The sequence below is a fragment of the Phyllostomus hastatus genome, unplaced genomic scaffold, assembly GCF_019186645.2.
Source record: "Phyllostomus hastatus isolate PE091 unplaced genomic scaffold, TTU_PhHast_1.1 phas_contig_17, whole genome shotgun sequence".
Taxonomy (NCBI): domain Eukaryota; kingdom Metazoa; phylum Chordata; class Mammalia; order Chiroptera; family Phyllostomidae; genus Phyllostomus; species Phyllostomus hastatus.
The window spans coordinates 25,900,636-25,914,154 of record NW_025333664.1 but is presented as its reverse complement, the minus strand read 5'-3'; the positions used below and the strand labels follow the sequence as shown (position 1 = coordinate 25,914,154).

General features: G+C 35.9%; 1 protein-coding gene across 2 annotated transcripts in view; it reads left to right on the top strand.

The window, feature by feature from the left end:
• GPCPD1 (glycerophosphocholine phosphodiesterase 1) overlaps positions 1-13,519 on the top strand; it is a 53,672-nt gene that overhangs the window by 1,296 nt on the left and 38,857 nt on the right. For both annotated transcript variants that reach the window (XR_006785029.1, XM_045833390.1), the window contains exons 2-4: positions 4,655-4,728; positions 7,703-7,799; positions 10,782-10,866. Coding sequence is in view for 1 of the 2 variants with exons in the window: in XM_045833390.1 (XP_045689346.1) it covers positions 4,683-4,728; positions 7,703-7,799; positions 10,782-10,866 (228 nt within the window). In the remaining variant the exon portion in view is untranslated. The remainder of the gene's footprint in view (positions 1-4,654; positions 4,729-7,702; positions 7,800-10,781; positions 10,867-13,519) is intronic.

Below are 13,519 nucleotides of genomic sequence, written 5' to 3'. Positions count from 1 at the left end.
ACCAATATTCTAGACAAAATAAGACTTAGGGAAGTTGGACTCGGAGAAATAATGACTACAAAAGGAGTCCTACAGTGGCAGTAAATTTGCATGTACAAAAAATAGATCGGTGAATCAAATCTTTGTGTATAAGTTACTAGGAAAATTACATGAAATGTATATGCAAATAATATCACAATAGTATAAAATGGAAAATATTTGGAAAAACTTGACTGCAGTGTTTGGAAGGTGATTAAGGAATTAACTTGGCTTAATGAAATCCAGAAATGCTTTCTTAATAAAAATCCATTCATGTCTGCATACATTTGATTAAAATATTGGCTCAAAGTACACTGGAATCAGAGTAGTAAAGTGGTAATGATCTTCCACCAGAATGAACAGAAATTAACTCAGGAAAATGCACATATATTCCTTCCTTACAGCCAGTTATGAGACTCAAAGCTATTAGAGTCTAGGAAAGAGCAAGGAGGATTGGAAACAGCTTTTTCTTTGAAAAAGAAATGAGGGGAAACAGTGAGAGATGTTCTTTTTAGCCAGAGAAACACGTTTTAGCTAAAAATATCTGACTTAGATTTAGCTCTAAACTAAATGTCCCTGTACCATATTTGGCTTAAAACTCCCTTTTGCCCCCTAAGCTGCTGGTAAACTAGTAAGGTCATGTATTGGAATAGTTTCTTTGACAAACAGAAGAGAGTAAAATTTATTGTGCCAGGTAGTGTAAAATCAGAAATATTTAAAAATGTAAATAATGTCATTATTTTGCTAATTGCTTGAGTACTCAAAAAACATTCAGGTAGTGTTAAATGCTACTCAAAATCTCAGATGGGAATGCTGTTTAATATTTATCTTTAAAAAGCACAAAGTGGAGGTTAAAAACAAAAGCAAACCAAAAACCTGCCCTAGGAAGCATAGTCCGTACATGAGGTAATAGGTGAGTTGGTTAAATTACGCATACAGTCAGCTCACGTATGCAGAATTTTTCATCTTGTTTTATGTATATTTGGAAGACCTCCCCAGCAAGTGTCTTTTGCTTTGTTGTTTTGCTTGTTTGGATGAAGAGGGAGTGTTGTTGGGTCTGTGAATTTTGCATTACTCCACAGTGCAGTATTTTACTTAGTCACCACTGTTTTGGTGATAGCTGGGTGCTTCAGTCCTGCACCAGAATTTTGGCCTCTATCCATGATAAGGAAACCGCTGAAGCAGCAGCTCCTCCCGGCTTTTATTTGGTATGGCATTAAATTAAGGGAGTAGGGTGGAAATTAATCAAAATTATATGACTTTTGGCAATTCAAGTGGAAGATGATGCTTTGTTGACATTTGGGGAGTTTTTATGGGGATAACCTTGTCCTTTTATAGTTTTGTATAGTACATTTACTACAGCTGTGTCCAACCGAGTTACTGTAGCCACTCTTACAAGCCATTTAAGAATAAAAGGCTCCATCAGTTTTAATAAGCAATTGATATCCCTTTTATTAAATTGAATTTAGAGTTTTCTCATTTAATGCAGTAGAAATTTAGAGAAAATTTTGTATCATTTGTTGAACTTAATGCATAAGAGTAATTACATCTGATTTCCCTAAAATTAGTTGAAATATTTAAAATTAGTCATCTAAGAGTGGAGTACTGTGGGATTATGTAGACAAGATTGTCCTTAGTTGACAGCTGTGGTAGTAAACACTGGGTGAAAGTACAAGCAGGTGGAGAGTAAGGTTGGTTATTCAGCTATTTTCCTGGATGGTGGGGCTTTTTGGTGTGTCTCAAAATTAATTCAATGACATAAATTGAGCTTTTTGCTAGCCGTAAGGTTTCTTCTTGGTATTATATGAATTTAAATGGAAGATTGCGCTGCTTCAGTGAGCCATATTTATTTATTTGAAAAGAAAATACTTGTATTCAGAGTTACATACTCAGATTCATATCGGATGTCATGTTAAAAGAGAACTATTAAGATATTTCAATAATAATAGGTTATTTTGGGGGGAGGTTAACAATCTAGGTAGTTTCTAGACTTAGGACATTCTTTGGCAATGCTTGAAATGGATGTATGTGCTTTAAATACGTCATGTTTACTTTTAGAAAGCAGATTACGGTATCTTAGAAATGATTTTGATCAAGGACAGATTTTCTTAGAAATGATTTTGATCAAGGACAGATTTTTCTCCAATGCAGAATCTTGGATTTTCTAACTGAAATGGTAGAGTTGCCAAATAGGGAAGTCTTTATCCAAGTGACAAGAAACCACACTGATTGATGGTCTTGTTTATGTATATTCAACCTTTACATTTATAATTGATATAAGCGGGATGATACATAATTTATAGCTAACACTGAGCCTGGACTCTTGATCCCCATAGCAGCCCCATATGGATAGGTATTAGAGATCAGGTTTCTCAGTCTCAGCCCTATTGAAATTTGGAGCAGGACAGTTAGGTGTGGATAACTGTTCTCTGCATTCTATGGTGTTGAGCAGCATGGCCTCTACCCACTAGATGGCAGGGGCATCACCCCCGATTGTGGTGACCAAAAATGTCTCCTGATACTGCCAGGATACTCTTGGAGGGCAAAATTGCCTCCAGGGAAAAGAGACTGGTGGTTGCCAGATGGGAAGGGGATTAGGGAGTTGGGTGAAAAAGGTGAAGGGATTAAGAAGTACAAATTGATAGTCACAAAATACAGGGATGTAAAGCACAGCATAGGGAATATAGTCAATAATACTGTAATAACTGTGTATGGTACCGGTCAGGTACTAGACTTATTCATACGTTACACAAATGTCTGTCAGTAAGGTTATATACCTGAAGTAACTATAATACTGAATGTTAGTGCTAACAACATTTTTTAAAACTTAGAAAATAGTAAACTATATGTTCACTTCATAAGACTTCTTTAAAAAGTGCCTCTATTGGGAACCACTACTATAGGTCTGTCTACCTTGACTTAAAAGTGTGGCTAACTCAGGGTTGAGGTATCCATTCAGTGACCATTGCATAATAGTACATGTGTTCCCAGGGAGCCAAGGGAGAACAAAGGGGAAATAGAAGAATGAACCGTGAAAGCTTCTTCAGGACTTTTAAATATAAAATAATGTATAAAATAAACACTTTAGTAAGTTAGTAGAAATGATGTAGAATAACAACATTATTGGAATTTTTTTAAGGCACATTGGTGGATTGGGGTGCAGAAGTTTTGGGGGAGTACTGAAAACTTATGTAGCTATGATGTGCCCTTGTGTGGCATACATATGTTCTTTCTATATTTAAATTATATAACCTTCTTGAGAATTGACATTGTATGTTTTAAAAAGATAATCTTTTTCAAAAAATATTTTACTTATTTATTTTTAGAGAGGGAAGGGAAGGAGAGAGAGAGAAACATCAATGTGCGGTTGCTGGGGGTCATGGCCTGCAACCCAGGCATGTACCCTGACTGGGAATTGAACCTGTGACACTTTGGTTCGCAGCCCGCGCTCAATCCACTGGGCTACGCCAGCCGGGGCTTATCTTCCCTTAGGTACTTAAGTTAGGGGATGGTAAACAGATTGGTTTGGCTTGGGGAAACAAGTGAAAATTCGGAGACAAAAAAGTGGATAAATGATAAAAGACATCAAAAGCTTAGGGATTTAGATTTCTGTAAGTAATTGAAGTGATTTTAAAAATACTGAGGAAGGCTATTCTAAATGACATAAAATATATTACTGGGAAGAGGTTTAGAAGCCAAAATACAGGGAGGAGAATTAGGGTTTTGAATGAAGTTCAGATTTTAGAAAGACAAGCATCTATGTGAGGTCAAATAGAATCAATAGGGTTTGCTAATAGGTTGGAAAGTTGAGACTCCAAATTCAAGTTTGCAGAACTGGACTTGATGGTTTTAAGGATACTAAAGAGAAAGTATGAAAAGAATGATTGGTAGGGGAAGGCTTTTGTGTGTTTGTCATTAGTTACTAAGAAGCACATTCTTAAACTTGCTGTACACCATGACTGGTTTGTTTCAGTGGATGATACTTTGTCTTTGGTTCTTTCTTTTTTATTGAAGTTGAAACCTAAATCCTCTCTTGACCCAAGCCTTTTCTATCTATGGGTTTTTGGTTGTTGGTTTTTTTTGTTTTTTTTTTTTGTTTGTTTTTTGCTTCCACTATACCATGAGCCTGGTCAGGAAATATAGGTTGAGTTCAGAACAGCTGCTTTTCAGAAGAGAAAGTCTATGACAAAAGAATCTTACATCCTTAAAAAAATTTGGGCGGGCACTCTTGTTTTGCAGTTTTTATGGTCCATACACTCTTATGGAACAGTTTTGTAGCATTATGGGCCCTAAAACTTGCTAGGTATTACCTAAGTAATGAAGTCTGTCTCTGTAGGGTATCAGAAATCTTTTGCTCACAGTTAAGATTCATTTTGGGGTCCTGTCCAGGCAGCTCAGTTGGTTAGAGAGCATTGTCCTGATATGCCCAGGTTGCCGGTTTGGTCCCCAGGCAGGACTCATACAAGCATCAACCAATGAATGCATAAATAAGTGGAACAACAACTTGATGTTTCTCTCTCTCTCTTCTTTCCCCGTCCTCTCTAAAATTTAAAAAAATTCATTTTTGTTTTTGTGAAGCTATTTAGAACTGATATTTTCATATATTATAAATGGTATCTTTTCTTTTCCTTTCTAGCACAACGTCCTAAAATAAATCTGTCAGAATGACACCTCAGGTTACCTTTGAAATAAGAGGAACTCTGTTACCAGGTATTGTAAATGAGCATTTTTCTTATCTGGCTTATCTTAAATATGGAGTTGTTATTAGAGTGGGCCTGATTTTTTGGTGAAAATATCTTTATGGCTTACCTGATACCAGAAAAGTGTTTGGAGTATAGTAAACTCAAGGAAAAACAAAACAAAACAAAACACCCCCACCCCCATTTTCCAAGAAAGCTGTGATTTTATTTAATTTTGCACATGACAAAGATAATTAATCTATGATTTTTAAGTGGCATGAAAATAAGGGAAATTTTGTAAGAGCAAGAAGTTGGTAAAATATTAGGCTAACATTGTCCCCTACTTATATATTTTTATATTTAGCTTTATTGCATTTATTGTCGTCTACTTAAGCAATGTGAAATAATTTTAATTTAACTTTTTTTGTTTTTAGTGTGAAATTATTTTACTGTGAAATAACATGTCAAAACAGTATTGCACCTGTGTTATATGCCTCCTTGTTTAATATACTCTGGGTATGCTCCCCAGTCCTTAAAGTTGTTGCATTCCTGCTGTAGAATCATTGGGACTTTCTCAAATTATTTCTTTTGCCCAGATCTATGTGCCCTCCTTAATTCTCTTTCCTGCAATCTCCCACTTTCAACTAAGGTCCCTGTGAAATCAGGGTTCCAGGACTTGAGCACCTTTTATAGATTTTATGGAATTATCTAAGTAATTTTTTTGGTGGATAGGTTATAAACTCTATGTAAAAATGTAACTTTGTCTTGTTCATGCTGAATTCCTGCACCTCTCACAATGCCTGGCTCACAGCAGGGGTAAGTATGTGTTCAAAGAATGAATGAATGATTGATTCACTCTATATATTTAGCATCTTTGTTTTAGGAGCTATCACAGCAGTTGACAGAGTTGCGTGTCTAAGTGTAAATTCTTAGCCAAGATGATCTGATACAGCTCATCTCTGGGCAAGATTCTAAAGATTGAAGATTGCTAGTTAGCTGATGGGTTGGCTCCCTTGGGTTGAGTCCTCACCTCCAGCCCTCTGTGTGGGAGAAGACGACAGAACTGTATCATTCCCATTTAGGGAGTTGTACAAAGGCAGTTTAGCTAGAAGGAGCTGGCTATGTCAGGCAAATAGACTGACCACACAATTAGCCATAAAAGGATCATTTTGGCAAGAGGGAACTCTCATTCTCAAGGACTAGAGGGAGATAATGGTGGATATAGATGCAGATGAATATGTAGGTGGGAAGGAGAGGACATAGAAAGACAGGGAAGGGATGTTGGGAAGACTCCCACAATCCCCAGTTCTCTCCCATCACCTTGATTTCTTCTCCAAAGGAGGAGGAAGTGTTCTCTGCTGAATGTCGAGCGAGTTAGGGAATGCAGAGAGGGGTGAGGTTAGAGGGAACAAGTAAAAAAGAATATGTGGGGGTGCTGTTTGCAAATTCCTTTAAAGTCTTTATAATATTTTATAAATGAAAGCTAATCAAACAAAGAGATCTCTCTGTTCTAGTAGTTTCCCCCTTTTCCCTCCTAGAAGCTGTATTAAAGGCAGTCAGCAGAAACACAAAGTACAATAACAGTGTGGAGGACTGGTCAAATGCAGGAGCACTTATAGGAGTAAAGAGTGAACCACCAACTGATTGCCTAGGTTTTTCTTCTCTATTTGGGGTATATGTTCTTTCCAGCACAAAGAGTAGCTGCTGTTTTGTGCGGGGCTAAGGAATAACTGGCTCCATGAAAAAGTATGAATGGACTCTCCTTTCCGAAGGAGGTATAATAATGGGCCTGAATCATTGATTTTGTGGTAATCTGTGTTTTGAGCTAGGAGCCACAATGTATGCTATAATGTGCATAGCAACATACACATTCTTGAGAGTGAATATTTGTGCCTTGAATTTAGCAATAGTGTTTACCCTTAAAAAACACACACACACAGAAGTTATGATAACCTAATTGTAACTGATTACTTAAAAGGATTTATGTATTTGAAATATTTTGATGTAAAATCTTCATAGACAATCACCTTGTGCTTTATGCACATGTATTTAGAACTCTGAAACCTCCTGAGTCACTCTCATGCCTAGAATTTTTAGTTAAGTTTTATAGTCCAAGTTTACAAAATGCTTGTGCAGGTGGCTAAACCACCTGTAATTCAGGTCTTACCAAACTAGTGCCTAAAGCTGGAAACCAAGCTAGTCTCAGAAAGTGGAGGAATGTGTCTTAAGGTTTATCATTCAGGCCCAGTTCATTATCTTTCTCATTATGAATTTTAATTATTTTAATTCAATATGTGTTAGAAGTTAAAGAGTTCTGCATATTTATATCCATGAAGGTGTGGACTTCTGCGAAATATATGTAAGTTCAGCAAATTTAGATGATAACTCTGTTAGTTTGTTGATGAGAAGTATTCTTTTTTTCTCTTACAGCATTGTTCTATTTTTTATTTATTTTTAATTATTTTATTGTTCAATTACAGTCGTCTGCATTTAGATGAGAAGTGTTCTGATGAAACAATAGTCATTATTTTTATAAGGTATACTAGATTTTTCAATGTATTTTTTGAGGGTTTTTATTGTTACATTGCTCCTATCCTGGAAATTATCAATTACTGTTTCTTTAGAATACTCACATGCATTTAGTGATTGCCTCTTTAAATTGGAAGCTGCCTTGAAGCGGGGGACTGTGGTCTGATCACTTTGTCTTCTTGGTGCTTGTTTATTGGTTCAATATGTAGCTGAACGAATGAAGAAAAGTTCATCCTTCCACATCCCTCTTTGTCTCTCTGTCTTTGATTCTATAGAGGTGAGTCAAGTTAATAAGGCAGGTGCTGGTATGGTACCTGGGTCCAAATCCATGTTTCCAGTGAGGGTCCTCCATCTCTGCTGCAGGGGACTCTGTATCCAGTAGAACGAATGCACTGACTGCTCGTTTCTTGCTCTCTGAAACTCAAACTTGAAATTCTTCTATTTATGCCACTGTAACTGGTGTTCTGTTCCTTTAGGAGAAGTTTTTGCAATTTGTGGAAACTGTGATGTTTTGGGAAACTGGAATCCTCAAAATGCTGTGGCTCTTACTCCAGAGAATGAGACAGGTGAAAGGTAAGCATGGAGATGTTAGGTTACAGAGTAATTGTGACATTCAGATTATAAACTTGGGGACTTCTAAGATAGCTTGGTATATTTTCTTTTAATTTTAATTTTTGTCAAAGTTATCACATGTGTCTGTGAAGAGTGATACTTGTACAAAGTTTGTGGTGAGGAAAGATTTAGCCTGTTCCTCAATTTCTACCTCTCAGACAACTATTTTCAACTCTTAGTTGGTTTTTCTGAATAATAAGCTTATATTGCTATTCCTTTTTTAAAAAACCTTTTTAAGGCAGTATCTTTTTCTCAATACATATTCTTGATAAAAGATTTAATTTTTGCTTTAGCCTATAAAATTTTTTTTCAGATGTGTATAGTATTAACTAAAAGCTGAAAGTAGAACACATACTTATTTAGATATCTTAGCTAATGTAATAAAATGAGTTCACTGTGGAGATTAGATGCACCATTAAACTTAGCATGGCTGTATTGGTGCATTGGGCTGGGGGAAGGTGGATCTGGGTGCTGGTTTCAGATCTGCATTTACCTGTGATCTTGGGCAGATCCAGTATCTCTAGGCCTTGGCTACCTGGTCTACATAGTAATGAGGTTAAGATAGAATGAATGAATGTCAACAAAGAGGGTGCTTCTCCGCTTGGGGATACTTGAGAGTGTTATGGGTTGCCAGGATCTAGGTATGGGGGCAGGGTGAGGAGAGATGAGATCCTAAATAGTATACAGACAGATGCATGCAATACCCCTTGGGAGAAATACTAAATTTCATGATTATAAAGCTCTAATTCTGTTTTCCTATGGAACAGTGCTACTAAAAATGTGGACTGTGGACCATGCTGAACAAAACTTTTTTTTTTTAAATTAGGACATAATATGAGAAACATAGACATTGAGAGCAGGGATTTAGAAATGTTTATAGCAGTTTGACATGCTAGAGCATCCTTGCGTGTCACCGTGGACTCATCCCGTTGAACTGAGTATGGAGACCAGACATATTGGTTGCAGGACTGGTTGAGTAAAACAAACAAAAAAAGAAAAATAGACCTTTGCAGCAGATAGTTTGAGAAGCACTAATGGCAAAGCAAAGGAAAATAACAAGGAAATAAGCTAAGGAAAAAAAAACAAAAATATATGTAGAACACACCCTTTCTGCTGTTTGTTATTAATGTGACACATTTTCTCAGCCACAAGTGTTCTATTAATAAATGATACTAGAATCACAGAGGAATGAGATGTTTATTCCTTTTAAGTGGCTATTTTTTCTTGATTTTTGGATCAGCCACTCCTGTGAAGTGAAATTTCTTATCTTTCTAAATTTGTTCCTAAAACACCCTTCTGCTCTGAACTTTTGAGCTGCCCTGTCACATGTCTTAAGTCCATTTCATCCAGCCTCGTCAAAGTGATGTAGACAGAACAAGGTAACACCTAACTACTTAACTTAATGGGACCAGCCACTTTCACATTGCTGATGTACACTGAAATATAATGGATTAATATATGGCAGATAAACAATGCACAAGCAGAAAGGAAGTAGATGATACAAAAGGCAAGCATCGTTTGCCTTTGGACACTAGCTTTGTGTTTTAGAAATGAGTTTCTTTGGCATTTCAGTGTACTGTAGCAGAGACAGGAAATAAATTTCACCTTATACTTGGTAGAGCTTGCTTGGACTCCTGTGTTGAAAATGATTCTGAAGCCTCTGAAGGAAAAGTAGTAGGGACACATAGGCCAAGCACTTGCTATCCTTGTGTTATAGCAGTGATTGACAACCAATCATATACATCCAATGCTTAGGAAGTTTTATCAAACTCCATATGACCAGGCTCTACCCCAGACCTGTGAAATTAAGAGTCTCTCGGGGTAGAGTCAGGGTATATGTATTTTGTTACCACCAGATTAATCTGATTGCTAAAGGTAGGACCATGGATGACAGCTGGTTGTGAATATTTCTTAGGAACCACAGTTGAGTCAGAGTGGCTGGTCCCTAAAGCCTGCCTTGGCAGATCCAGGTGGGGAGCAGTGCTAGCCATCTGGTGTCATGGAAGAACATTTGGAGCTGTTGTGTATTCACTGAACTGTTCATGTAGAATTAATATTTGAGTAATGGTCTATGACAGAGATTCTCAAACTTCAGTTTTTGTCATGGGAGTCACTTGCTAAATTACAGGTTGTTGGGCCCCACCTGAGACTCTAATTAAATAGGCCTGGGTGTGGCCTGAGAATTTGCATTTCTACCAGACTCCCAGGTTAGGCTGATGGTCCTGGGACCATGCTTTGGGTACTACTGGTCTGTGCTTGAAGCTAAAAATCAGTTCTAATTGTGAATTTTTTCATTGTTGAGTTAAACTCGTGGAATAGCATAATTCAGAAGGAGACATTGGATTGAAACAGGAAAGAAATACAGATACTGATTGCTTAGCTAGGGGAGTAGACATGGAGTGGGGGAGGATAGTTAGAACAAGGGACTGCTGGAAACATGGGTATAACTAGCCAGCTTTAGTCCCAAAGCCTCTTAACAGCCATGTAACATCTCTAGCTAAGGAGAAAGTCTGACTCTGGCTTCCACTTCTGCTCTCCTTGCTTTTTCTGTTTGGAATACTTCCAGCTGCTGTATGTCTTGTTTTTTCCCCATCATTTAGGTCTCAGCTCAGACAATTCTTCCTCACTGAGGCCTCCTATTCAAAAGCCTCCTCCAAAATTTCCTGTCACATCAGAAAGGTCAAATAGCCCTTGTTATGTATGCTGCTTGGTTATTTGTTTGTCTACCCACACAAGAAAGCAATCTCCATGAAGAAGGGGCTTTCTGTGCCTCATTTAGTGTTCTCAGCGCCTGGTACAGATTAAGCCTAAAATAAATTTGTGTAGAAATAGATAAGTGGTATGGGTCGTAGATCTTTACTTGAGTGGTTTCGTGAATTATAGTCTTTATGCATTTTACTTTTATATTAATGCTGCTGCTTTAATTTTTTTTTTTCCACACAGCATGTTATGGAAAGCAACCATTGTTCTCAGTAGAGGAGTATCGGTTCAGTATCGCTACTTCAAAGGGTGCTTTTTAGAACCAAAGGTATGTTTTCTTCATCTAGTTTCCAGTTTCTTTAGCAGACTTCTTTCAAAAGCAACTGATTTATATTTTGAAACATTAAAAGTAAAATGAATTTGTTTTGATTAAATAAGGAAAAGAGAACTCTAGATTAATAACATTTTAGTACCAAAAAAGCAAGGAAGTAACCACTTCAGATGCAGACGATGTGTGTAATGGAATTTTTAAGAGATTCATAGTAAGTATGTTGCAATATTGTCATCATGAAATAGGTTTTAATGATAAGTAAATGTTCTTGATGGGTAGGTATGCATTTTCTCTAACTCTTGTAAACAAATTAGTGACCAGTTGCAAGGGTTTTTCTTTCTGTGTTTTTTTTTTAATCTTTGTTTGGTATAAATACATTTAAAGGCATATATAGCCAATTTTAAGTGAGTAATTACTTCTAAAAATTATTTCACGGCAGCTGTCTCTTAATGGCAGCATTGTAACTTCTATCAAAACTGACGTCATTTCTCTTGGATTTTTTTCAACAATGGTGTTGATAGACCAGGATCTCTCCTGAAGGCCCTTGGAATAGCGATTAAATCTAAATCTGCTTGCTCACAATGATTTATTATTTTGGTATTGTTTTCATATTTAGAAAAAAAAAGTTGATTCTTTTCCTCTTATTTTGAAGATACTTGCTGAAAGGATTCTTTTCCTTCAGAGTTTTACCTTTGAGCACACTTGGGCTGCATGTGAACAAGGATTTAGGCAGTAGTCTAGGAACAGAACATGGATTAGAACTCTTAAAAGATTTTATTTCATTTTGTGGTCATTGAATACTTGTTAAATGTGAAAAATGCAAGCAGCCACTGTTAGCTCATTCTTTTAGCCACCATTATAAAAAAGAAAAAACTGACAAACCCACTTCAGCTGTCTTTTGCACCTATTACGTTTCTTATTCCAAGAATATATTGTAAATACTCAGTAATTAAACTTAAATTACATTATGGTTGATCACTGTGTTGGCTTATCTTGACAATAGTCTCACTTTATGGCTTAGGAAAAGATCATGTATTTAGTGTAGGGGTTATGCATCATGGCATTGTTCTTCAGTGTAAATTGAACAATTGTGCATAGATACATTGAAAGCTTATTTGTGGGTCCTGGTATGTGAAATTTGTAATGTGAAATCAACTAAATTTTACTTGAAAGGGGCATTTGGATAAGAAAAATCGTAATGAGTCCTTTGGGCATATTTTTTTAAAGTAAGACTATTGTCAACACAGGTTAAATTAAGCCAACCTACAGTATGTCCCTACTTCATTGAAAATGTAACCAAAAGCAGCAAATCAGTCTAAAATGCCTTTTTTAAAAAATTGGCAACAAGTTTACTTAGAGTAAGAAACAAGTTTTTCCCCTTGTAATACTTGCAAAAGTTTACAGTATGTGTTGGTGAGTGTGTTTCTTTAAGTAGGTGCTCTGTATCGTGTACACATGTACCGTGTGATGCAGGGGCTGCCATGGTAAGTATGTTTTTCATGGAATAGAGTAAATAGCTACATAAAATCCCATGCATATGGCTAGAGGCCTTTTTCCCCCACATGCCAGCTTAAAGTGGCACTTTTTTTTTTTAAGTTGGTGGCGCTTTTTAAATGAAACTTAATTTTTAATAGAAATACTTACAAAACTTTGTCTCAATTTTGCATTGTCAAACAATAGAACAAATGTACAAGGAATCTTAAATCTTGAACTGTTGTAAATTATTAGAATATATATTGTATGAATATAAAGAATAATAGGAAAGCAAAGTAATTATGAAAGCATTGAAAAGCTGAAATGGTAATAAAATTAATTTTACTGGGTTTAGGTCTCGGAGGTAGTCTACCCAAGCAGTTGTAGAACCTAAGCTAAAAATCTTGTGATCTTGTCACTTGACCTTCAGATTTAAGCTTCCTCATCTTTAAAATGAAGGGTTGAACTATAAATTTCTTAGGTCCCTTCCATTATTAGTATTGTATTGAAATAATGTAAAATTTTACTATTCATATGCTCTTTTATATTTTGCTCCTTCTGGCATATTCCTTTTACTTTAGAAGTTGAATCTTGCAGTCCTTTTTCTCTTAGTTTTTCATAGCTACGTGTTCTCTTACACTTTTTAGAATTAGAATAAGGTGTTAATTTGTTGAATTTAAGATAATTTTATAGGTGACAAATCAAAATATTAACTTATATAAATATAGGAAACAAAGGTAGTAGATATTCCTGGAATGAAAACATTGCATGACCCTACAGATAGTCCATTAATTTCACATCTTCACGAAAGTAATTTTTGATTTAACACGCAGTTTAAACATTTTTAAAATCCATGTCCACCCCTCTTATGGCTAGCATTAGGGTAGTTGTCTTTACAGAAATACCAGCCAATTTTTAATTATATTGTCTTTGAAATATTTCCTTCATCTCAGTATAAATAGCTCTTTATTTTTCAGTAACATACCTGTTTCTAATTTTTATAGGTATTAACATTTACTCATAATTAGATTCATTACAAACTCTTTTACTTTATTCTTAATCTCCCTTGATTTTTATTTAAATCTTTTAACAAAAGAATCAGTCATCTGTGATAGACAGATAGATGATGGTTTATCTTTAGAATATCCTAGGGTGTTATTTTACAGAATGGCTTCTT